Below are 25,397 nucleotides of genomic sequence, written 5' to 3' on the forward strand. Positions count from 1 at the left end.
TGACTTCCCAGTATGCATCCGTCCCTGCCCCCATCCTCGCTCCCCCGAGGCTGCCAGCCAGAGACAGGATCTTCCCATTGGATACCTCCCCACCTGATTTCACGTGTTTAACATTTGGAGAATTCATAAAATAACAACCGGAAGTCTTCCTCTACGGAGGGGTCCCCTCTCCCAGTTCCTGACCACTGCCATGAGGTTTTCCTGTACGCCAGGCTCACAATCTCAGGCTTATTTTGACTTAATGTTCCTTCACCAGAGGGGAGGGTGTTATAAATGGCAAAAGCACAGGCTTTGGACTTAGACCTGGTTTCAGACCCCAGCTTCATCACTAGTTTTATGACCATCATCAAGTTACTTAATGTCTGTAAACATCACTTCATTTATAAAACAAAGGTGATTATATTTACCACAGGCTGTAAAGATGAATGAGGTGGCCTGCAAAGTGGCCACCAAAGAGTAGGCTCACGGAGGCTTAACTGATTGCCAGGATGGCCTACTCACAGCTGCTAGAATCATCTTCCTCAGAGATTCTTTCTTCCTTGGCCAGAAACACTGCCGTGTGTCTTTAGTTCCTGCTTTGTCAGTTGCAAGCCCCTACTATAGGAGAGACTCAATACATAGCACTAAGGGCTTCCTGATAGACTGACTCTGCCCTGGGGTCCCTTCCAGATGCTCCCCCATTGCCCATTGCACCACTCTCATTGCCATGGCTTCCTCACACAGGTCTTCTTCCCCACTCCCACCCCTTTATGACTATTTACCTCCCACCTTCTGGCATAATACTCCCCTGTCATTGTCCATCCCTCCAAGATTGCCTCTAACTCCCTCAGCAACCTCCCTCTAAGCCTCCGAGGCGTGCGGCATCCCTGTGTGCTTCCCGACTTGCACCATTCACTCGCCCAGCAGCAATTTCTGAGCATGTGTTACCTGAAGGCACTGTGCCTCCTCTGTCAGATGCAGTCGGTTTCCCCCTAACCCACTGCACTGGGGAAGTCACTTGGAAACCACTCTCAGCTTCTGCTTGTAAAACGGGAATACCGCCCATTTGCCTGAGGCTTCTTGTAAGAATACATGAGACTCAAACGATGAAAAATGGAAAATGCTGTGAGGCGTTCAAAGCGACATACAAACAGCTACCATTTATTGAGCATCTCCTAGGTATAAACAAAGACAGTAAACTTCTTTGTGGTTTAAACATAATATTCCATTTGACTCGTAACTTCTCTATGTAGTATGTATCACCATTTACGGAACAGAAGTCAACATACACAGAGGTTAAGCAGTTTGTCTAAGACGGAACCAAGACTCAAAGCAGATCTGTCTGACTCTAAAACCCATGCCTTTAGCTACTTAGGTTGTACTACCTATCCTTCTGCCAGGGGTGGGGTAGTTTCATTTTAATGCTCCAAGCTGCCTGATGAGGAACCCCACTCACAGAGGATTTGGGTGGTTTTGCCAGCCGGCTGCAGAGCAGGCCTACAGACGTGAAAGCGTAGGTGCATCACCGCAGAGAGCCCCTGCAAGTTGGCAACCCTGTTTTTATAATCCGATTTCCTCTTACAGGGAAACTCCCTCCACTCTACATCCCCCCTCAGATTCCTCCCAGCCCTCAGCTCCGAGGAGCTGCACCACGGAACACTCACGTGGCTATTGCTTTCCGTTTGCCTAAAAGGAGCTTCCTTGTTTGTGTGCATCAGACTCCGACCTCTAGAGCTGACCTCAATCTCAGTTATACCCTGAGGCCTGAGACATCTTTGGAGCTGAGCGGCCTCCTGAGGGTGCCAGCATCATTTAGACCTAACCTAAAATTGCCTTCTCTCTGGCTTTTCTCCCAGAGACACCCTGGGTTCCATGGTACAGGATGCCCTACAGGTTCCTGAATGCACCCCCGTATTTTATACCCTCAACACTTCCCATATGCTGTTCCTTCTGTCATCTTCCTAACTCTGGGTGGTGCTAACACTTTCTTCATCTGAGAAATCTTCTCTGCTCCCCTTCCCAAGCTGAACCCCCTTCTCTGTGTCCTCAGCATTCGGTCCTTATCTCCTATCATAACACTTACCAAGTTACGCTGGGAAATCTGTTTACCAGCTGTCCTTTCACTGAACTGTTATCTACCGTATTCTAGGGTCCATGTTGTAGTCAGCACCAAACATAGTACTTGGCCTGCAGGGGGTGCTCAGTAATGTTGTGGAGTGACTAAATGGCTGAAAGTATCTCTTCATTTAGCTTTCTAAACCTTGAACAGTAGCAGGTAGTAAAAAGTTATGCCATTCCTCTCTCACAGGTACCCTCCCCTCATAATATTCCCGCAGCTCCAAACTCTAACCAGTTATTGACTGGGATGCTTACAGCACCTGTACTAGTAGACTTTGGGACAAGAGTGCGAGCATTTCGGGAAAGTGGGCTGTGTCCTGCATCCTTGAAGCCTTGAGATCAATAGAGATCCATTACTGATAAGTTGACAGTGGATGCGGTGAAGGGGCGTGTCAGTAATCCCTCACCGTCAGCCCTCCTGCCTGGAAGACCTTAATCCCCTGTTGCTAACGACCAGCCATTTGGGAACCGCAGTCAGCCTCTTCAGATTCTAAGGAGGCTGTTCAAGGTTAGAGCACAGACCGGTCCCTGGAGTTTCCTTTTAGCGGGGCCCTAATTCCTGCAGACCCCAGGCCTGCCCCTCCCCTGCTCCCCAGCAGAAAGGGCTGATGAAGCCTTCCAAAGCTGTGGCTGAGGTCCCATGGAACCATCCCTTTGATCCTTAAAAGTGATGAACTTTCTAGCGTTGGGGGGTGGGAGCCAAAATGGGTGCAGGAAAAAAATGAAATATTGGACCTTAGGAAAACATAAGAAGGGAGGTCCAGAGAGATTTCTGTGCATCGATTTCATAAAGGGATATGCCCCATTCTAACTGTGGGGAAGAGGAATGTGGCCACCTCGGTAGCATGGCTTCAACAGGAAAGCCCTCCTTCACCACCCACACTGAGCTGGGAGGGCTGGGAGAGGGAGAACTCATTGGCCTTACCATGATCAGCAGCAAACATTTGCTAAGCATCTACAAACGTGTAGAGTAATATGTTGGACAATGCAGAAGATAAAAGATACATAAAAACTTTCCAGTTGAATTAAAGCCATTTTTAATTTTTTTAAAAAAGAGAAATATAAGACATCTTTGACTGTAAAACCATGCAATCTGGTTGGATAGATAGGAAATGAACACACAAAAGAATGCAAGTATTCCTGTTTAACCTAAGACACCACTGATTGTAAGAGGCACCGTTATTTTTTTTAACTAAGAAAAGCACTGCCAATTAAACCCACATCATCAACTGTATATGCAAAAGGCATTAAAATGAGAGGTGGGGAGACGAGTTAAATTTTAAGAATCAGATACATATACAAGACAGTAAATGTTATCACAAGATGAATCAAACAAGCAAACAACAAAAGCATTCAGGAATTCTGAGGGAAAACTCTCAGTGGAGGGTTAAGGCAAAGGGAGAAACAGGAGCCGAGCCTGCGCCAGAGAAGCTTATGCCCCAGATCATTGAAGCAGGAGGAGGGAACTCCAGGAAACGGGAGGCCGAAACTGGACCCAAAAGGCGAGGGGCTGCGATGTCCTAAGGACCAGGAGCAGGGCCCTTAGGGTGAGTTGAAGGTTAGCACAGGAAGCTAGTGAGCAGAGGCTGGACGGGAGGAAGGTCTTCGTTCGTTCGTTCATTCATTCATTCATTCATTCAGTAATACTGATTGAGCATCTGCTAAATTCAAGGTGCTTTGGAGGAAACAAATCACATCAATTCTGCCTACTAAAGGAGATAGTTGTTTACAGAAGTAACTATGAGATAGGTATTATCATGACTCTCCCCCCCCCCCCCCCCCATTTTAAAGATGAGGACACAGCGGTACAGAGAGGTCTGACTTCCCAGCATCCCACTGCTGGTCAGTGGCAGAGCTAGGCTTCAAATCCAAGCATTCTAACCCTAGAGCCCACCCTGCTGAAGACGCTATCTCTAGGACAGTGCAAAGCAGAGACCTGGAACAGCTGGGAGGAAGGGGGAGTCCTGCTGGCTGCAAGGGTGACCTGGATTTGATCTGTGGCGCTCTAGACAGTGTGAGACAAGACATAAGCTCCATAGAGGGGACAGAGAGCTTGGATCAAAGAAATAAGAATTGAAAGGTTGGTTTGTGTTGTGAAAAGATCTTGAATGTCAGAGGCTTTAGATGGCTGCAGACAAAGGAGAGTCCCCGGTGGCTTTTGATCAGGGAGCAGATCTGTGCACCAGGAAGGGTAATTTGCAATCATCTGTAAGGTGGGCTACAGGAGAAGAAACTGAATCACAGAGACCCATTAGGTTACTGCAATATTTGCTATAAAAGGACGTTTACCCAGGACAGTGCGGCAGTTAATTCATGGTATTTGTTTCTTATTAACCACAGAAGGATGTATCCTCCACCCAAAATACATTGGGGTCTTTGACCTATGAACTTATCTAAGCTTCCACGAGCTTTGTTTACAGCCTTGGCATGCACTAGCATCATTTGTTCTAAAACAATTGCCTTCGGGTTTTCCACGAGCAGCAGAGGGTGGGGGAGGGAGTAGGGTAGGATTGGAGGCCCAGGGATGGAGGGCCAGGCCAGCAGTCGCCTTTCCCAATTTGGTAAACAATGTATTGTCCCTAATTCCCTCAATATCCTATTTATGCTCTGTAGATCCAGAACCTTCCTTCTCTCTAACCTTCTTTTGTTTTCACCTTACAAGTCCTGAACTTTAAACTATTTTCCTGTGGTAGCCACTCACAATTGTAAAACAGGAAGAGACTTGTGTGATCACCTAGCCCAAACCTCATGTTTCACAGATAAAACTGAAGCCCAGAGAAGGAAAGGGACCCTCTCAGGCCACACAGCCAGCGAGTAGTGGGGCGTGCCACTGATCCTCTCAGCTCCTCTGACCTGCACCATCTCTGGCTCTCGCCTCAGATAGGCAGCCCCTGGAGTGATTCTGTTCCCAAGCCTGGAATTCCTGATTTTGTAATAAGAGAAAAGGTTTTACTTGAATTTTCAGGGAGGATAAGCATCATTCTGCAGGTCTGGCTGGCTGCTGGAGCCTAACAGGACTGGCGTGGCATCTATAATATCTCAGGTGCTTATCAGCAATTGTCTTAAAAATTCCTGATTGTGAAGTTTGCCTGATTAACATTTTCTGCCTGGTTGTTAAGTTTTGAGGTATTCAGTGTGGAATTAGGAGACAAGGCTTCAGTTAGGGTCAGGGGCAACTTATAATCACCAAATGCCTGCTGGCAATTTTCATTTGGACATTCCACCATCACCTCAAACCCAATACATTTCTTTCAAAGCCTCATCACCATTGGAGTTTTCCTCTGTCATCACTGACTGACATCCAGACTGTAGCCTGTGGGCACCCATGTTCCCTCTCTTTCTGCCTACAACAGTCCGTCACCAGGGACCACTTTGTTTTTCCTTAATGCCTCTTGTTCCTGACCTGGGTTTCAGTTGAATTTCCTGAAACGCTACTGTATACAAGGCATGAGCTAGACCCGGAAGGGAATACTAAAAATCCTCACCTCAAAAGGTCAGCCTGGTTAAAATGCAGGGAGAGAAGGCCAGCAGCAAATGGCAACAAATGACAATAAGTTTACTTACTTGGCACCCATCTACGGTCAGGCACGAGGTTCTGGATAGAGAGAGATACCTGACAGTTTTGATGCCAAGGGGTTCATGATCTGGAAGGAAAGAGAGCTAAGAACAATTGTAGCTCACTGTAATACTGCTGATTCTGATAGAGGTAAATCCAAGATCCTTTGAGAATCCAAGCCAGGCCTGAAATAATGATTTTAATTATAGCTAGAAATGCTTGAACAGGACTCGGTGCCAGACACTGGGCTGTGCACATCATGTCATTTTCTCTCATTTTATTTGCACCGTGTTTTTTTTTTTCCTATTTCATCCTTACAACTTTCTGGGCGGGAACTATCTTTATTTCTAATTTTTAGACAAGGAAGCTGAGGTCTAGAGAGGCTGCGCACATAGCTCAAGGCCCCATAGCATGTAACAGGAGGTCCTGGTAGCCCGGCCCTGGTCTGCCTCCTGCCACAGTCTGAGGACCACTGTGCGCAACTGGTGCTTCGTGGAGGAGGCCAGCCTGGGCTGAGCGGAGGGTGAATGAGAACGAGCCAGACAGAGCTGGGTGGGCAGTGGGAGGCTGCCCGTATTGAAGGCGTGGAAAAAGCAAGCGAAGGGCCTGGAGAAGAGAGAGACCCTAGAATCCAGCTGGAATGTCAAGGAAGGCTTCCCAGAGGAGGTGAGTTTTGCATTGGGCTTTGAGGGAAAGCCACGGGCCCAGTGTGCAGCATAGGAGGAAAGCAGGAAAACAGAAAAGACTGGGCCATGACCAAGTCAGGCTGTAGGTGAAAGGTGAAAGCAATCCACCCTGAGTTTGAGAAGCCTCCTTTATGTGGGCATGGGCGGGGGTCCATTTGGGGGGCTTTGCAGAGGACGAGGTCAAGCCACGCCCCCTCACTGGTTTTTCCCCTTCAGCCTATGCTCAACTGCAGCCACACCAGCTCCTCTCCCAGCCGCCTTCAAAGCACCTGCAGCCCCAGTTTGTGATCCAGCAGCAGCAGCAGCCAGCGCAGCAGCAGCAGCCCCAGCAATCCCGGCCCGCACTCCAAGCCCAGTCCCACCCCCAGCTCGCCTCCATCCCTCCGAGCTTGGCCCTGCAGCCCAGTCCCGAATCCCATGCCATGCCTCTAGGCCCAGTTACATCCACCCTGCCTCTCCAGTGTCCCACTGCCAACCTATACAAGCCTGGCAGCACTCAGCATTGCCACCCTCCCACGCCAGATGCTGGGCCTCACAATGGGTATCCTGAGGGCCTGTCCCACACCCCTCAACGCAGGTTCCAGCATGCCTCTGCTGTCATCTTACAACTGCAGCCTGCGTCACCAGTGGTGAGTAAGACGATCCCAGGCTCGGGGAACAAATGGGGGCCACAGCTCAGGTAATCCCACAGCCCTGTTGGGGTGTGTTTCTAGGTGGGCTGAGTGGTGGAGTCCTCTGGATATTCCAAGAAAGAAAGGGGCCTCTCTCTAATGTGGGGCTGGCTAAATCGGAATGTCCTTGTCTTCTACCCAAGCTCCACGGAAGCAGGGAAGTGTCCAGAATGTAACGGCAGTTCATGAGAAGATCATCCCTGTCCTATGTCTTCACAGCCCCAGCAGTGCACCCCAGAGGACTGGAAGGAAGTGGTACCTGGGGAGAAGAGTGTGCCTGAGGCTCGGTCCCGCCCATCACCGCATCAGCAAGCCATTGTCACTGCCATGCCCGGTGGCCTGCCTGTACCCAAGAGCCCTAACATCCAGCAGATCCCAGCTCACGGTATGAAGTGTACTGGGGCCCTTGGGGGAGGGGAGAGAGTCGGCCTTCCTTGCTATCCCCTGGCACACTATACTTGGGCAACTAGAATGGAAGGGGAAACTATTGCAAGCCAAAAGAGGCAACGAGGAAGCTGGGTAGGTGAAAATGGAGGGAAGAGAAGATGAACCAAGGATAAAGAAAGGGGCCTAGAAGGTATAAGATAAAAGGCTAGAGAAAGGAGTTGAAAATTCTAGATGCAGACTCAGGCCTACATGTCATTGCTGTCAGATGTGTCTACACATCCATATGCTAGCTGGGGAGTTCAGCAGGTATCCAGTTGTCTCCGTTCTCTGCTTCACTTGGTAGGAGAGGAGTTCTTGAAACTGGAAATATGACAAGATGGCTGGGTAGCTCAAAGATAAGGGAAATAACTGCCTGGCCGGGGGGGGGGGGGGGGGCTGGAAAGGGATTCAGAATGAGTTCAGCTCGTGGAGAGCATCTTCGAAAGAACAGTGCTCGGCTGGGACCCCATCTGTCTGCCTGTGAGTGCCCAGCGACAGTGGGCTTTTCCATGGCCTAGGTTTCAGGAGATTCTGCTGGATCCCTCTACCCTGACGGGAGAGTCACAGCAGTAGTTCTGCCTTTGCAGCAATCCATTTGCTTTCCTTCCCTGCCTGCCAGTGTGCACAGCAATCTTGGCCCCGATTTCAGTGATATTCTGAGCCATTTGCTGCCTACAGCTCAGGGAGGCAGTTCCAGTCATTGGACTGTGTTGGGGTCGGGGTGGGGAGAGCCAACAAAAGGTTTGGAAACCGAAGAAGGAGAAATGAGAAGAATAGTACTTGAGGACAAAGTGGGGGCAGGGGGAGGCGGGTAATAAATGTCCTATAATGAATGGAAGACAGGATTAAGGAAAAGGAAAGCAAAGGAATATGGAGAAAGAACATTAGAAAAATTAAAAGACAGGAAGGAGTTCATTGTTCTCTTGGCACTTGCAAGATAAGGGTTCATCATTTTGAAAAGCAGTCATTCCATTTTGGAATTGCTCTAATGATCAGAAAGTCACTCTTTAAATTAAGCCCAAATCTTCTCCCCTGGAACTTCTACTACTGGTTGTAATTGTCTTGTGAATTATAACAGGGTCCATCTCCTGCAGTGTTTGTAGACAGTTATCATGTCTCTTTCCTCTCCCTCCCATTAAAAAAAGATATGGACACATGTAATACCTTGATCAATAAAAAAATTGGGAAAGAGAGAGAGAGAGAGAGAGAGAGAGAGAGAGAGAGAAAATCAGCTCTGGCCAGTGTTGCTCACTGGTTAAAGTGTCAGTCCGAGCACCAAAAGGTCATGGGTTCAATTCCAGGTCAAGGGCACGACCCTGGGGTCAGGGTGCATGTGGCAACCAATGCATATGTCTCTCTCACATCAATGCTTCTCTCTCCTCTGTCTCTCCCCCTCCCTCCCTCTTTTCCACTCTCTCTGAAAAGCAATGGAAAAAATATACTCTGATGAGGATTAAGAGAGAGAGATGGGGAGGAGGTGCAGGGGGAGAATATCCAGTCTAAAGGCTGAGACTTTTTTTACCTATTACACGTCAAGACCTCCTATTCCCACTGTTGTGGTTATTCTTGTCTAGGCACTTTCCACCTTTTCAATAATTCTCTTAAAGTGTGATCCACAAAATTAAACACCTTAATTCCAAATATAAAAAGCCACAAGTCACAGTAGGTTGGGACTTGGACCTCGCTGTATTAGCCCTTCAAGGGGCAGGCTGGACTGTTTTCCAGATCTGCATGGTATGGTAGGGAGGAACTGAAATTTGTTGAACACCTACTATGTGCCAAGTACTGTTCTAAGTTTTCCTTTACCCATGATAATAAGGCCGAGAAAGAAATATTATGGCCCCCAATATTTAGAGGAGAAAACAAAAAGCTTGGAGAGGCTTCAGGTCCCACAGCTCTGAAAGCACCATGACTCTGGCTCCAAACGTACCTTCCTTCATCAGGAGGTTGCACCGAGGGCCCCACATCAACTGCTCCAACCCAGGGAAATGATACTGTTGGGTCACAGAGCACTGTGTCCCCTGAATTCCAGAGGGTTGGCTCAGCTTTTGTGTCTGCTTTTGTTTTTGAGGTTTCTTTTTACATGGACTGCTCTCATTCCAGGTCTCCCCAGGCTCAAACTCAAACAATTTCTCTTTTGAGCCCATGTATAGTTAATGACATGTGTTAAATATCTTGTGAATATAGCCCAGAGTTCCAGCCCAGTAAGAAGATGGTAATAGTTAATAGCTAACATTTACTGGGCCCTCTCTGTCAGGGTTTACATGTATTTCCTCATTTAATCCTGACAGCAACTCTCTGAAGCAACTTTTATCATCCTCATTTTAAAAAAATATTTTATTGATTTTTTACAGAGAGGAAGGGAGAGGGAGAGAGAGTTAGAAACATCGATGAGAGAGAAACATCAATCAGCTGCCTCCTGCACACCCCCTACTAGGGATGTACCGGCAACCAAGGTACATGCTCTTGACCGAAATCAAACCTGGGACTCTTGAGTCTGTAGGCCGATGCTCTATCCACTGAGCCAAACCGGTTAGGGCTATCATCCTCATTTTAAAGATAAGAAAACTGAGGCACAGAAAGAATATGTGGTGGGACAGAAATGTTTCATATCTGAATGTTGTTATTCATTATATAATACCTCTGTTAACTTTGCCATATATAAATTATATAGCATGTTTTCTTTGTCTTTAACCAATTTGCTGATAGAAATGTTGAATAGGACCCAACTGAGGACACATGCCCTGTCTATAGGTTGGTGATAATCAACATTCTTTGTTCAAGTATTTGTTATCCAACAATCCCTAAATGAACTGACATTTGCCTACCTTTCTCCTCTTGTCTACAAAGACCTCAAAAATCTCTTTCTGTAATCTAATCAAGATAATCTATACTAATAAAAGGGTAATACGCTAATTAGACCAGATAAAGCGGATGTCTTCCGAACAAAGCCACAGTGGCAGGGCTGAGGCAGAGCAGTTAGGGGCGATCAGGCAGGCAGAGAAGGGTTAGGGGCAATCAGGCAGGCAGGCAGGTGAGGGGTTAGGAGCCAGCGGTCCCGGATTGCAAGAGGGATGTCCGACTGCCAGTTTAGGCTCAATCCCACAACCAGCAGTGGGACATCCCCCAAGGGGTCCTGGATTGGAGAGGGTGCAGGCTGGGCTGAGGGATTCCCCCCCATGCACAAATTTTGTGCACCAGGCCTCTAGTATACATATAACCAGGCATCCTGTCCCAGAAGGACTATCTAATGAGAGAAGTAAGCTTTGCACAGTGGAAACAATGGTCAGCCACCTAGTACTTAACTGTATAATCATCCTGTATGTATTTGAATGCCTGCTCTGTGCAAAGCACTGTGGGATGGGAGGTAATACATAGAGTAAAAAGATCTGTACCCTACCTTCAAGGAGCTAGAGTTCTGCTGGGAAAGATGCTAAGTGCATGGGGAAAAACATATACAATAAAAACTAAAATGTGATAAATACTATAGAAGTATTATAGGTAAGTGCAATAAGAGGGAAAAGCTACTACCAAGTATAAATTATCAGGATAGACTGCAGAGAAGTGGCATTGTTCTAGAGCAGAGGTTAGCAAACTATATCCCAAGGGCCAAATCCATCACATCACCAGCTTGGGTTTTTTTTTTGGGGGGGGGGGGGGTTGTGTGTGTATGTTTAATCCTTACCTGAGGATATTTTCCCATTGATTTTTAGAGAGAGTAGCAGGGGAGTTAGTGGGGAGAGAGAGAGAGAGAGAGAGAGAGAGATTAATTGGTTGCTTTTTGTACATGCCCTGACCATGGATTGAACCCATAACCTGGGTATGTTTCTGGGAATCGAACTGGCAACCTTTGGGTGCACAGGACGATGCTCAACCAACTGAGCCACTCTGATCCAGCACATCACTGTTTTTTGTACAGCCCACAAGTTATTGATGGTTTTTATATTTTAAGATGTTTAAGATACATGATACATGAAAATTATAAAAATAATCCAAATTTCAGTGTTCATAAATAAAGTTTTATTGGACCACAGCCTCCTGTATTCATGGACATATTATCTATGGTTGCTTTCCTGCTACAACAGCAGAGCTGAGTAGTTGCAACAGAAACCATATGTCCTATAAAGTCTAAAATATTTACTATCTGGTCCCTTACAGAAGTTTGTTGACCACTGTTCTTGAGTCTTGACATTGAAGGATAGGTAGGACCTGGACATGCAGAGTTGGGGAAAGGGCATTCCAGGAGGGAGTTGTGGAAGTAGAGGCAGGGAGTCAGGAAAGTGTGGGCATGTTTGGAGAATAGAGAGAAGTTGTGTATTTGATCCTATGTTACCTTCTTTTATAAAACAAAATATAAATCTAAGAAATGTAAAGGCAGAAATGTGAACATTAATGAAAACAAGGCTTTGGAAATTTGAAAAATAGTAGAGGGGAAAGGGAATAAGGAAAAGAAAGAGAGTGAAGTAAACAATCAGGAAACATAAAATAAATGTAAAACGTGGAAACAAAGACAAAGGGATGAGGGAGACCTAATGGGAAAAGAGAGAATATGAATGCAAAAAAAAAAAAAGTCAAGAAATTGGGAAAATGTTGGGAATAGTGAGAGAGCAATCATGGAGAGATTCGTGCTGTCTACTCTGCACAAAGCTGGGAGCGGGGAGTGAACTCTGACTCACTTATGGCTTTTGTATCCCCCACGGCTCCTAGCACATCTCCTGAATGAATGTACTTCGCCAGGACAATTCCGTTTAAAGCAGTGTGGTTTAGGAAGAGAAAGTAACATTTATTAGGCTCCAACGGTGTGCCAGGCCCTGCTGGCACTTTGTAGAAATGTCCTCAGTTAACCTTCACAGTAAGCCTAAAGAGTCGGCGTTATTCCCGTTTATGGAGGTGTGCCGGGTCAATTCGGTCATTACTTAACCTCTCTGATGCTGTTCCCAGTGGGGAGGATAAGGACTCCTGTGGGCTTATTGCGAACACGCCGAGTGCGCGCACGTAGAGCTTGACACACACTAAGCAGGCAATCACTTGCCGTTATCATTATTGCCTCCGTATTGGCCCAGGGGGAGCCCCCGGCCACCGCGCCACTGGGGACTTCCGACGCGGCGAGGGCAGACGTCCTAGGGGCGCCGCTCGCCCCCCCCACACCGAAACCCAGGTCCCTAACCGCGGCGGGCCGCGCCGCGTCTCCGGGAGGGCACGGGGCGGGGCCGGGCGACCGCACAAAGGAAGCGTGCGGCCCGGCTTCCGCGCCGGCGCCCCGCCTCCCGGAGGCCCCGCCCCGCGCGGCCCAGGCCCCGCCCCGCGCATCACCCCGCCCCCGGCGGAGGCGGCCGCGGGAGCCCAGCCGGGACGCGCCGCATTGTCTCCACGGCGGCTGCAGCCCTCGAGCGCCCGCCGCGCGCGCGCAATCCAGCCGTTGCCCGCGCCCCCGCCCCGGCCTCGCGCCCCCCCCCCGCCGCCCCTTTGTTGTCGCCGGCCCGGCCGGTGCGGTCGGATGCGCCGCGGCAGCCCCGGGCCCCGGCTCGGAGGCTCCCGGCGGAGAGGAGGCGGGCCCGCCCGGGCCCGGGACTCGGCGCGAGGCGGCGCCCGGCCGAGGGGCTTGCGTAGGCCCCGCCCGGCCAGGCCCAGCCGGGCCCTGGACAGGTCAGTGCCCGTGCGGGGGAGGGGTTCTTGCCAGGAGGGGTCCGCGGCCCGCGCTCCTCGCGCTGGAAACCGGGCACCGCCCTTCGGTGCCACTCCCGGCCCGGGCCTACTCGGCTGCCAGGCCGTGCCAGCCCGCGACTCCGCCCTCTCGGCGCCCGAGCGGTGTCCTGCTCCTCCGTCCCTCGTCGGGGACCCTCCCTGTCCCGCACTCCCGCCGAAGCCTGTCGAGCCAAACGCTTCCGTGTGTCCCCGTCCCTACCCCGAGTCCCCCGCACGCCCCCGCCCTCCCGGGACGGCGAGTTGCCGGGGATGGCCGTCCCTTTTAAGGGGCAAGGCTGCTGTGCTCCCTCGATGGGGGACTTCTATCCTGGAGGGCCTGAGGCTTCGCCGGAGAGTTTTGTTTTTAATCTAGTTCAGTTTTTAATTGGATGGAAAGGGACAAGCTGTTCTGTCTGTCTGCTCTTCTCTTCCATTTTCAGAAGAGCATTTTCTCTCCTCACACCAAATGATGGTATACTAACATTGTTGATCCTTTACGTCGGGGTTTGTGAAATTCACTATTTAAATTGAAGTGCACAGAGAGGGAATAATTAGCCCAAGGTCAGGTTGCAAACGAACGGTGAAGCTACAATCTGAACTTCTCTCTGTCTGTGCCCCCTGTCCCTCCCCGCCCGCCTTTGATACCTGGACAGATTTCACTGACACAACTGACATGCTTTCAGTTCTGATCAACTTTCCTTTCCTTCCTGCTCCATACTTAGAACGTCTACCTGCTTCCTGTACTGTCTTCAGACACACATTCTTTTTCCTGCTTTACCAGTGACAGCTTTCTCCTTCCATATCTCCCATCCTTGATTTTTAATCCCCTCCTATTAGCATATTGGGCCCAGAGGATCCTTGTAGTGAACTAAGCTACCGACCTAAATCCACCATATGCCCTCGATTTTTCTAGGACAGCCCAATGTAAAATATTCCATCTATTGTCTGTCAGCCCGTGTGTCTTGATTTTGATTTAGAAAATAGTCACTTTAGCTGTATCTACCCTGCTGTCCTGGCCTTTTCCAGCCATTTGGCTCTGGAGCATAACTGGGTAATCCAATTATCATTCACCTGGGATTTTTCTTCCCCTTCTGAGTCAACCCAAATGTTGGAACTGCCAGGATTTCTAGGGGTGTCTGAATACTACAGGCTAATGAGGCAAGGCAATGCCTTCTTACTCCTTTATTTCTGCCCCCTCCCCATCTTTTATACCAGTGCAGGGAAGCAGACACGTGGCAGTGTCCATTGATTAAGGCTCAGGTGTAAGTCATAAGGGATGTAGGGCTTTATGTCATTTGACTCTAGAAAGGAACTTACCGTATTGGTTGTAGGACAAGAGATTCTATCTTGAGTCTTAAACCTGCCTGCGCAAGTTTCTTAAGTAGGTTTAGTTTCATTCAGTTACATTTAACAGACCTCTGTTGGGCTTCTTTATATAAAGGAAGCACTTGCTAGGCACTGAGGAAAATATAAAAGTGATTTCTCCACACAGCCCCGACATCTGGATCTATATTTGGAAATGCCCACACTTTTGAATCAGCGGATGAACTTGTTTTCCACTGTTTCTGTACCCAAGTTCCAGTCCCTGCACGGCGGGAACCAGATTTTCTGGTTTGGCTCATTCACAAGGGCTGGCTTGTTTCACAGAGGGTCCAGCAGATGGGTAGTGGTGCTCTTTGGCACCTGCCCTTCCCAGGCACTCTTCGTCACATGATCTCTGCCTCCCAGCCCACCCAAGATCTCTTCCCATACACACTGGGAAAAAGAGAGAGATACCTTTTTTCTCCAGCCTTAGTCTTGAGAAAGTAGGCGGTTTCTTAGTCCACTTTTCTGTTGTCCTTGAGTTGGTTTCTCAGTTATCCAATTGCATTTTTTTTTAATCCTCACCTGAGGATATGTTTTCATTGATTTTGAGAGAGAGAGAGAGAGAGAGAGGAGAGAGAGAGAGAGAGAGAGAGAGAGATTTGAGAGAGGAGCATGGATCTGCTGCCTCCTGCATAGGTTCCAACTGGGGATTAAACTTGCAACCCAGCACATTCCCTGAGGGGAAATTGAACCCGCCACCTTTTGGTGTAGGGATGAAGCTCTTGCCAAGTGAGCCATCCGCCAACTGAGCCACCCGGCCAGGGTGGCCAGGGCATCCAACTGCATTTTTGTGAGCAGTCTCTCTTGGTCTCACCCCCTTCTTCCTTTATTTTTCTTGTTTTAAGCTGTTGTTTTACTGATATGTGGCACATAGATACTAAATGAACATTGGTAATTCATGATATACTCACCTACCAGCCCTTTCCACTTCTCTTTCTAATTTACCGTGTTAAGTGCACTCAATATATATTATTCCACTTTCTTTAAAGTAAGGAGAAAAGGAAACTCCAGCTCTTCTTTCTGTCCCAGTAATGATTCTCCTGGCTGTAGGTCTCTTCAGCCATCTTTTCTCTGCATCTCAGTGGTGGGTAACTTCTTAGGAAGATGTTTTTAATGCTTCTCCAGACATACCTCCTCTGTCCCTGGCTTTCTAGTCTGAGCCAGTTGACCCTGAGACTTCTCTTCCTGCCACCAAAACCCCTTCCCCCATCTATGACCCTGTGCCTGTTACTTGCTCTGGCTCAGCCCCAGAATCCACTCTTTTTCAGACCACATCCTTTTTCCTGCCTTACTCATTTCCTGTCTCAGATACTTTGGATCCCTTGGTTCTGATTTTTCAGAGGGAGAGAGAACAGACTAAGAGAAGAATAAATAGATAAGTCATCTTATAAAATTGAACTGTTCTGGCCTCTGGTCTTGTATGCTTTCACACAGCTTGCCCCCCTCCCTGGGGTTTCTTATTTAAGAAAAACAAAAACCAGTTACTATCTCAGAATCAAGAGTTCATGAATTTTTTTTTAAATCTTTTTCCCTTTGTGAATGTATGCCTGCCTTGGACTCTTCCTCTAAGTCTTTGCCCTTCTTTGGTCTGTGGACCTCATGCTAGTCATTTGGTAACCATTTGCTGAATAAAGTTCACCCACTTCTATGAAAGTCCTTCACTTACAGATAGCATGGAGCAGCAAGCCAAAATAAAGTTAAAGTAAAAACAAAAAACGGGAAAAGGATGGTGGTTCCAGTTCTGGTAATACTGTTCTGTGTTAATATGCTATTTACCAAGGGGTATTTCCCCCCTCTTCTTGAGTTAGTCCAAGTTTATATTAAAGTTCTCCCAGCTGTTCAATGCTACTTAATTTCCAGACAGATTTGGTCCCGCCCACTAAAAGATTCTCTTCCAAAAATATACATCTACCAAGATGAGAGTAGGGAAGTGAGTCTTCATAAATGATAGTTTCTCTCTTACTCCTTTTATGCCATTTTGCAACTGGAAGATGAAGTTGCTTTCCTGTGGTCAGGAGGGAGCTCACAAAAGTGGTTGTAGAGAGATGCTTTTGTGTTTTCCGCCCCCGTGGAAGTGCAGGGTGAGGACTGGATGCCTTATGCAATCAACTCTGGTGAGTCCTTTGTGCCAGTAACAGAAATGACTCCACAGTGATTTAGCAACTTGTTTGATGGTGATATCAAAGCTGAACTGCCCCTCAAGGCAGAGGTCTGAACATATGTAGATTTATGTTTTTTTATGGAATGGTTTAACTACAATGTGAGTCCCCAGTTTAAAAGACTGAATATGTTTTCTGTTAAATTAGAAAGAGTGCCTGTTTAAAATAACTTATCTATTCACAACTTAAATAGGTGCAGGTTTCATTTGAAGCATTGACTTATTTTTAAATTGCAGTTTGAATTACTAGCTACATTAGATCACTGACTTCATATGAAAAAATATTCAGACACAGGTCATCTTTAATTCAATTTCCTGACACTTTGGGAATAGATAGGAAAATAATCAACCATTTGTTTATCCAAGACAGAAGTCTTACAGATTCTGGACACTTTCCCCATCAATAATAAAAGTAAAATGTAATTGACATGGTCAAGAAATGGGCTGTTTTTATAGTTAATCAATAATTATGCAATTTAAAATTGTTAGGTTTTGAAGAGTAAAAGTATAGTAAGAAACATAGCATTAATTTAAATAATAAATTGTTGCTTTGTGATTCAGTGTAAAACCATCTTAGCCAGCATGGTAAACTTAATATTTTTTCTTCCCCTTCCAAATTATTTATAGTTAGTGGAAAAGGATGTGCTTTCTTATTCTTTGAGTCTCCAGATGATTTTTTTTTTTAGTTTAGGTAAGTCCAAAAGAAGAGCACATTCTTTCTACATCTGCTAAAGAAATGATTGCTATTAAACAGGCATCGCCAGTGCTCTAAGAGGAATCCATATGTTGAAAAGAGTGCCCGTTGCTGTTATGATTTTCTTTAAAGCAAGTATCTGTTTCTTGGATGATTTTCTTCACAGTAAAAGTTATTATACTTCCTCTTAAGAAAAGATTTGTTTTAGATGCCAGCTCTTCTCCAGTGCATTAGGAGGACCAGACCCGATGCTGAGTATTGAGACTGTTGACAAGAAAGTGAGAGTTCGTGACTGCTTTGAGTTATTTTTAAAGTTTTAGTTGCATGGCTATTATGTCTCAAATACTATATAATTATCCCTAGTTAGTGATATCTTTAGCATATTTGAAACCATCATACATGGTCTAAGTTCACACCAGCTATATTAAGACATTTTTAAACAATTAAAGCAAATGACACTTTAAATTAATAAAAAATCCATGTGAATCAAATACTTTAAAAATTAATTAAGTCCACATTTCCAGGACTCCGGTAATCAGTATTAATCTGTTCTATCAGTTGATTTGTAGCCAAGTAGGGTGAGGGAAAGCTTAGACAATGGTTACAGGAAGGAAGTGCGGGTATGTTTTTCAAGAACTGAACTTATCAGGAGGATTGCTTTGCAAGGTAAGTATTATCCAGCCCATTATATAGATAAGACAACTGAGGCTTAGTGTTCTCCCTCCCTCCTCCATCCTGCAGCCATTTATCTAAATGACCCTACAGCTGATAACCAAGTAAGGCATCATTGCCTTTTCTTGTTACCCTGAAAATAATGAGGGAATTTACTAAACATTTCTAGATATATATTTTTTGGGGGTAAACTGTTGTAAATTCATCTCCCATGATTTTACCTTTAGCTATAAGAGGCTGGTTTCCTAATCTCTCAGATCTCAATGATGTAACCCTTCTATGGCCAACTCAGGTCAGTTCCACTGTGTTGTACCTGTATTAGCTTAATCCTCATGGAAGCCACATGAGACAGAGATTATACCCCATTTTGTAGATGAGGAAACAGGCCTTGAGTGACTTGTCCAGGATTACAAAAGATGATTTAAGCCTAGAGTCTTTGTGATCCCAAAGTCTTAACTTCCATGTAGCCCAGCTTCTAAATGCAATCATAGCCAGGTGTTTTTCTTACACTCTGATATTTGCTGTAACCTTGCAAGACAGGCAGTGATCTCATTTTTATAGATGGGGAAACTGAGGCTCAGAGCAGGTACCAATGCTTGAAGCTGCACAGGTGATCCATGATGGAGCCAGACTGGGAACCCCAGTCTGACCAGATCCAGTGTTGTTTCCACTGTGCCCCTCTTCTTTCATCTCCTGCCATGGTGATGCCTATCCCATTGATTGCATTCTCCTTTGAAACCATAGCGGCTGCCAGAGCACTGGGCCATGAGAATATGTGGGGCCTCCACCTCGCCATGGGATACATAGGACCGTCCCCATTTAAGCAGAACTCTTTTTGAAAACCCTGCCTGACTGACTCCTTGAAGTCAGAGGTAGCTGTTATTCCGGGTGTGTTGACCTGTCCTGTTGGACGTCCCCCCGTGGTCCTGCAGATGCTGCTGCTGAGTGTGATCTGGCTGTAGAGCTGCAGCACCCGCCTGGCTGGGAAGCAGTTCCTGCAGCTGTTTGGAAATCCCCCACGGCTCCAGCTCCGTTGTCCTGAACCGCATGGGGGAAGGTGGCTGTTCGCTCCATTGATTCCTTCATAGCTGGGGGTGGCAGCTTGGAAAACATTCAGCTGTTTACAATTCAGCTTATGTACACTTTAGCTGGGGATTGTGGGTGAGTGAGAAGGGCTGCTCTCTTTGCCTGTGTCCTAAGAGACAGCATGAAAGTCAGCTGTATGGTAATGGCTGCCAGGGAGGAGGAGGAGCCCTCCCTAACAGATGCCTTAACCAGAGTCACTCAGCCCAGATGCTTAAGATCCGAGAAGCATGTCTGCTCTCCAATCCTCTTAACCCAGACTCAACAAGGTCATTGTGCAGCGACACTGAGGGCAGGTCTGGGGCCACCTGGCTCCGCCTCCCTTTCATTCTGCGGCCAGCTCACCCCTTTGCTCAGTAATGTTCCCCAAAGGGATCCTCCTGCCACAGCGTCACTTCCCTCTGTTACTTCCCTCTGCGGAGAGGTACTTCAGGTCGGCTGCTCTTGTTTGCAGAGCCAGGAAGGTGCCCTGAGGAGCAGAATGTGGGTGGCATGTGTGTGTGAGAGCCTGCTGTGCGTCCTCAGGGCAGGGATATCTTGGATGTCTGACAGCTTGGTCCTTAGCAGGATTGGAAAACTAACAAACATTTGGCCTTGGTTCTTTCTGCCTTCTGGTACCCAGGGGACTCTAGGGTAGGAAGGGCCCTACAATTTTCCCTCCACCAAGAGCTCCTTCTGTGTGTTTAGAAGATACTGTCTTCCAGACAAATTGCATCTATTCCTCTTTGATTCTAAAATGCACAGTTAACTATGCGCATTTTCCTCCTCTGGAAAATGAAGATATTATACGAGGCCCTTCTAACTTTAATCATCTGTGATCTCGCACCCAGGATCCAAAATGATCACTCTCCACCCCCACGCCTCCCACCGAACCTTCTGTCCCTACTCTGGGAAGAAAGCTTATCTAAGTGGTTCACAGTGAGGTGTGAATGACCGCAGGTGTATATTTGCATTTTAAAGAAGGTTGTTAACCAAATCAATCTCTTTAATTGATGGACTCTGTCAGGATCCCAGGATAGAGCCCCACTCCTCCCTCCCTCCCTCCCTCTTCTCCTCGTACTGCCCCCCACTTCATTTCCTACCCTTCCCCTAGGGCAGTGGTCGGCAAACTCATTAGTCAACAGAGCCAAATATCAACAGTACAACGATTGAAATTTCTTTTGAGAGCCAAATTTTTTAAACTTAAACTTCTTCTAACGCCACTTCTTCAAAAGAGACTCGCCCAAGCCGTGGTATTTTGTGGAAGAGCCACACTCAAGGGGCCAAAGAGCCGCATGTGGCTCGCGAGCCGCAGTTTGCCGACCACGGCCCTAGGGGGAAGGGAGAGGAACACCCACAGATTGGTGCTTATGAAATAGCTTACCTCCCTCACTTTCAGAGTGACACTAATTTTTTAGGGGCCCCAATATAACTGAAATCCTAAAGGGTGGCCCCCAGACCTCTCCACAGGACTGTGCCGTGTGCCCTGGGCTTCCTGTGCTGTGGTTCTGCCCCTGCTCAGGCCGGGCACAGCTGCGTCAGCTGCTCTCCCGCAGGGATGTGGTGTCCCGGGGGTCCCTTTGCAGGTGCTCCACTCAGGCTCTCTCCCCCGAGTGAGTCCTTCAGGAATCCTGCTGTCACCCTCCAGGCGTCGTGTCTGGCCTGCTAGGCTGGGCATAGTGAGCAGGACTTGAGCTGGGAAGGGGCCTGGAGAGCACGCTCTGTGTGGCACAGGTGGCCTTGTTTTCCCATTTGCCCAGCAGAGTTTGCTGCAGGCAAATGACCCATGTTATCACCTACTCTGCTTCCTTGAATTCTTTAACTCCATTAGCTCTGGCTTGCTCCTGCTATAGCCAAGCAAGGCTAGTTAGAAGCCTTGTCGAGTACAATTCTCTCCTCGTGTCTAGAGAAAGGAGGGAATAAGTGTTGGTCCAGCTGAGGGGGTGGAAGGAGAAGCTGTGCTTGCCCCCCATTTCCTCTGGAGTCAGGTCTTCAAGGCAAATAGAATGAGCAGCCAGGCCGTCTGAAATAGCCACAGTAAATATTAGTACTAAACGTGTTCCAGAATAACTGATGATGATGTCTTATCTGTGCATGTAAAGAACATCAGAACTGGTTCTGAAGTGGTCCAGGTTTTGCATAGCTGGGGCCAGCATGACCTCTGTCTTCAGAGGGCAGGAGAGCTCAGCCTCTCTGGACATCTACCAGTGGTCCTGCGGGCCTGGCCATTTTCATGTGACCCCTAGAGGTCACCGTGCCTTTCCAAGTGCCTGGAGCTGGCGTAAATGTTTCCCTGCCTTAACAGGAAGGAGTGGGCCAAGGAATATCTCTTACGCTTCTTTATAGCCAGTTACCCAGGAATGCCACTGTTATAGACAGGCACCAGCCTAGCTGCTCTCAAATCATTATAGCCTCGGAAGTAATTTTACAAATCTCAGCTGCTGGCAAGTTGCTTGTTTTGAGACTAGGGAGACCTGTTGAAACCATGGGTTTCATACATTCCAGTTTAACAGACATTAAGGATCTGTCATATAGTGGACACTGCACTAGCCCCTGGAGATACAGAGGTGACTAAGATACAGCCCCTGCCTAAGAAACCTGCTCTGCCTAGTGAAGGGGACCAACCCGAAGCAGATCATGTCACAGCAAGGCCATTGTGGTCCTTCCCACTTTATCCCGCCCCTTAAGGGCTCTTTCTGCCAGAGCCTGAGTGAGACCAGAATTGAGAGGCACCGGAAAGGTTGAGACATGTAATGACTGCCCCAGACATACTGTTCTGTTCATTCTGGTCTGAATACTTGGCCCTTACGGTCAGCTTCAATTAAAGGCTAGATTCTACCTTCCCCCAGCACCAGCACCACTGAGGCTTGGCTTTCCGGCCCTCCCACAGCCTCCTGGACTCATGGTGTCCGGGCCTTCCCCTTTCAGATTTCAGGGGCCTAACTCTGTACAAAGGTATTTGAGACCCCTGGGAATCCCAGGCATCCCTTACAGCCTAGGACTGATCCAGAGAATTGAGAAAGGACGGATTCCAAACGGTCGAGTATTGCTTTGTCTCGGTCTTTTATCTGGCCTCCGGGCCAGCAGGGCAGGTTTCTGCAAGTTTCCCTATTAAGCTGCTTTTCCCCAAGCAGGCCGCAGAGCAGTCTGGGAGAGTGGGGAAGCAGATTAAATTAATCGCAGTGTGCTGAGCCTGGCGGGGGTGAGATTGTGTTTTGTCATTCCAGAAATAGCCCAAACTCCTTTGTCACTAAAGCAGATGAGGAGGTATTTGCTACAAGATGAACGAGAAGCGAAGCAGTGTCTGCAAACCTGTGTCTTCATAAAACACGCTCTTCTGTCCCTTGAGTTCTGTCTCTCCTGTAGCCCGCCCCAGTTATAACGGGAGTGATAGTTCCTAATGTTATGGAGAAAGGGTTTCTCCGTCTGTTGGCTCTCTCGCCTCTGAGCTGGTGAATGTATCTTTCACCACTGTATTTGGCATGAGGAAAGAATCTGACCTCAAAAGAGTTGTATACAGTGTATATTAATAGGCACAGATCTGGGAGGCAGGAGGGAAGGGATGAGGGGAAGGGGAGGAATCCAGCAGAGAGAGAGAGATGCCATGAAAGGTGACAAGGATCAGAGGCTGTATGGTGGTGAGTAGCAGTGAAAAGAGCAGGAGGTGGGAGTGACCCCAGAATTCAGGGAACAATGGACTTATAAACTAAAATATGGAAGTCACTAATGTCCCTCCACCTGTTCTCTTAATATAACAAAAATCAACCTGATCTCTCAGACCAATACATTGATTATGTTTGCAGTGACTGGGTAGACTTAAAAAGATACAGGCCAAGAGGACCTAGGATGATGATGAACTTGAATCCTTTTTATATACAAGAAACAGTTGGAAGAGCAGAGGGAGTTTGACCTGGAGGAGAGAAATATTCTGGGGTCATGAGTGACATTCTTCATGACACCTGAGCATTTCCTAGTGTGCTAGCATTGCGCTGCTGTTCGTTCATTATCTCATTTAGTCCTCACAGCGACACAGTGAGGTAAGTATTGTTATTGTCCTTCATTTACGCCAGTGAAACCGAGGCTCAAAAAACAATGAGGACTTGACACTGACCCTTCAGTGATAGAGAGACCAGCTTCTAAGATAGGCCCCAGCCCATTACACAAACAGGATTAGCCTTGTTCTGTGTGGTCTTCAGGAACACAGCCAGGGTAAGTGGGCAGAAATTAACAGCAGGTAGATTTGGGGCTCATTATAAGGAAGAACTTTTTAATTGAACTGCCCAAGGTGGGAACAAACTACTTCAGAGAGAGTGAGCTTCTTTGTCACAAGAGAGATTTAAACAAATGCCAGGAAATCACTGGGTGGGGGTATTGCAGAGCAGGTGCAAGCACTGGTAAGAGGTTGCCCAGACTTTCTCATCTTGATTCTGTAATCCATGGTTCATGAGAGGAATCAGAGAATGTTTGCTGGGCTCTAATGAGGAAAAAATAGCCATCATCTAACAATAACATTTTAACTTACACAGTACGCATTCTAATGATCATCTAGTCATCACTTTAAATAAAATATATACTTAACTTGAATTTTGAAAACATTTTTAAAGCAGAGAAAATCTAGTTATGTCAATGCAGACTTAAATATTTAAAATTTAAGAGCAGAGAAAGGTAACTTGATTATGTGATTAACTCAGTCCACCTAGTTATTCATGGTTTGTGAAGGAAAGATTTTTTTTTTCAGTTCCCAAATGCCTTTACACGTTAGAAAGATTTCAAAAGAGGGGAAAGTTTCTATCTGTACAAAAAGAGCCAACGCTATAAATAATTTTCACAACCAAGAAGAATTTTTTTAAAAGTCCATCAGTTACATCTTGGATGACTCCTGCTCAGCAGTGAAGTTTATTAGAGTTGAATTAGGCAGGTCTGAGTCCTGGAGCATGTGTCGTAGCCACCAACTCTTCCATCAAAAAAGATTTATCCTGGCTTATCTGAGCATTAGGGCTACTAGTAAGAAATGAGCCAGTTATAAAGTTTTTCTAAAATGAGTTTATTTTTATTTCTCCATGCTGCCTAATTAGACCCTGTTCCATGGTAGGATTTTGGACCTTTAACATGAAATAAGAGCATCTTCGTGGAAAGTTTTGTGCAGACATTGCTTAGCTAGTAAATTTATTGAAATCGTTTTTAAAGTATGTAACACGCAAATACACACTGGTGTATACTCAATAGGCTGTTGCAGTAAAAAAAAAAATAGCCTTTTCTTTCCTTTTCCCCCTTCCTTAGGAAGTTCCAGGTTTAAGGCAACCTCAGGCTTACTGGGCAGCTGGTGGTGGTAGAGAATGGCTCTGAGAAGGGGGGTAGAGGTTCAGAAGTGAGGTGACGAAGTCTGGCACCTCTAAAACGACTCCTGAGAGGTGCTGCTGGAAGTGGAGCAGAGGCGGCCATGCGGTGTGGTTCTGTATGGATACCCGTCACGCTGTGGAGCACTCTGTTAGGTCTTTCAGAGGAAGGCCAGCGGGTCCAGGAGAGGAGAGCTCAGGAAAGGTTGTCCACAGAGGGACAGAGGGAAGGAGTCTGGTGGCTGAGCATCAGATCGATATGGAGCTGAGGACGGGCAAGAGGCTGGACTGAGCACAGGACCAGCAGCAGCAGCACGGAAGGCCTCCACTCGGCCTCGCAGCCTCCTGGGTGGAGAATGGAGCAGTGTATCTTCATGCAGTGACCCGAGTCCCAGACTCTGAACAGTCAGATCTAAGTTACCGTGTTTACTTGGGGTTCGGCTCCCCAAATTCCTGTTGCATTGATTTCTGGGATTTAGTACTCTGACATTTCACGGGACACTTCAAATCTAACCCTTTTCCAGGGAACCTCATAGAAGGTTCACTTTAACTCTTTCCCCAAAACCTATTATACCCCTAGCTTTCTGCCTATTTCAGCCTCTCAATCCGGTTTCAGATACCAGTTTGAATATATTTTCTCCCTTGAACTGAATGTTATTTTATTTGTCCATATCAATATTGACCAAGTTCTTAACACCTCGAAGGCAAGATTCTTGTCTGTTTCACCTAGTTGAATTGTTAACACAGTTGGAAGTCTACGAAGCACTGCCAGCTGATGAGTTGCATTGCTGCACGACTGATTGGAGTCACACCTGGTGGTGTGTCCCTTGACACCACATCCAATAGGTGGTTGAGGGAGGGCACTGCTTGGTTTGCATTGTCGCTTGGCTCCACCGAAGGTACCAGGCTCGTGTTGAGCCCCTGTGCTCCTCCTGGCCTGGACCAGGTTCTGACCTCCCTGCTTGTGTTTCCCTACTTTCCCTGTACAG

The 25,397-nt window shown here is 47.2% G+C and overlaps 2 protein-coding genes across 7 annotated transcripts in view; one reads left to right on the forward strand and one right to left on the reverse strand.

Moving 5' to 3' along the window:
- LOC307102653 (toll-like receptor 12) overlaps positions 1-25,177 on the reverse strand; it is a gene marked incomplete at its 3' end in the record, with an annotated part of 89,840 nt that extends 64,663 nt beyond the window's left edge. The window contains exon 1 of the mRNA XM_079776362.1: positions 14,898-25,177. The remainder of the gene's footprint in view (positions 1-14,897) is intronic.
- The window catches only part of PHC2 (polyhomeotic homolog 2), a 78,954-nt gene that overhangs the window by 42,928 nt on the left and 10,629 nt on the right, over positions 1-25,397 (forward strand). For 5 of the 6 annotated variants that reach the window (XM_079776363.1, XM_079776366.1, XM_079776367.1 and 2 more), the window contains 2 exons: positions 6,556-6,968; positions 7,230-7,395. In XM_079776363.1, coding sequence (XP_079632489.1) covers positions 6,556-6,968; positions 7,230-7,395 — 579 coding nt within the window. Of the gene's footprint in view, positions 1-6,555; positions 6,969-7,229; positions 7,396-12,742; positions 13,083-25,397 lie in introns of those variants that run through there. The other variant, XM_079776368.1, reaches the window with a different exon arrangement.

The sequence above is a fragment of the Cnephaeus nilssonii genome (assembly GCF_951640355.1).
Source record: "Cnephaeus nilssonii genome assembly, chromosome: 7".
NCBI classification, from domain to species: Eukaryota; Metazoa; Chordata; class Mammalia; order Chiroptera; family Vespertilionidae; genus Cnephaeus; species Cnephaeus nilssonii.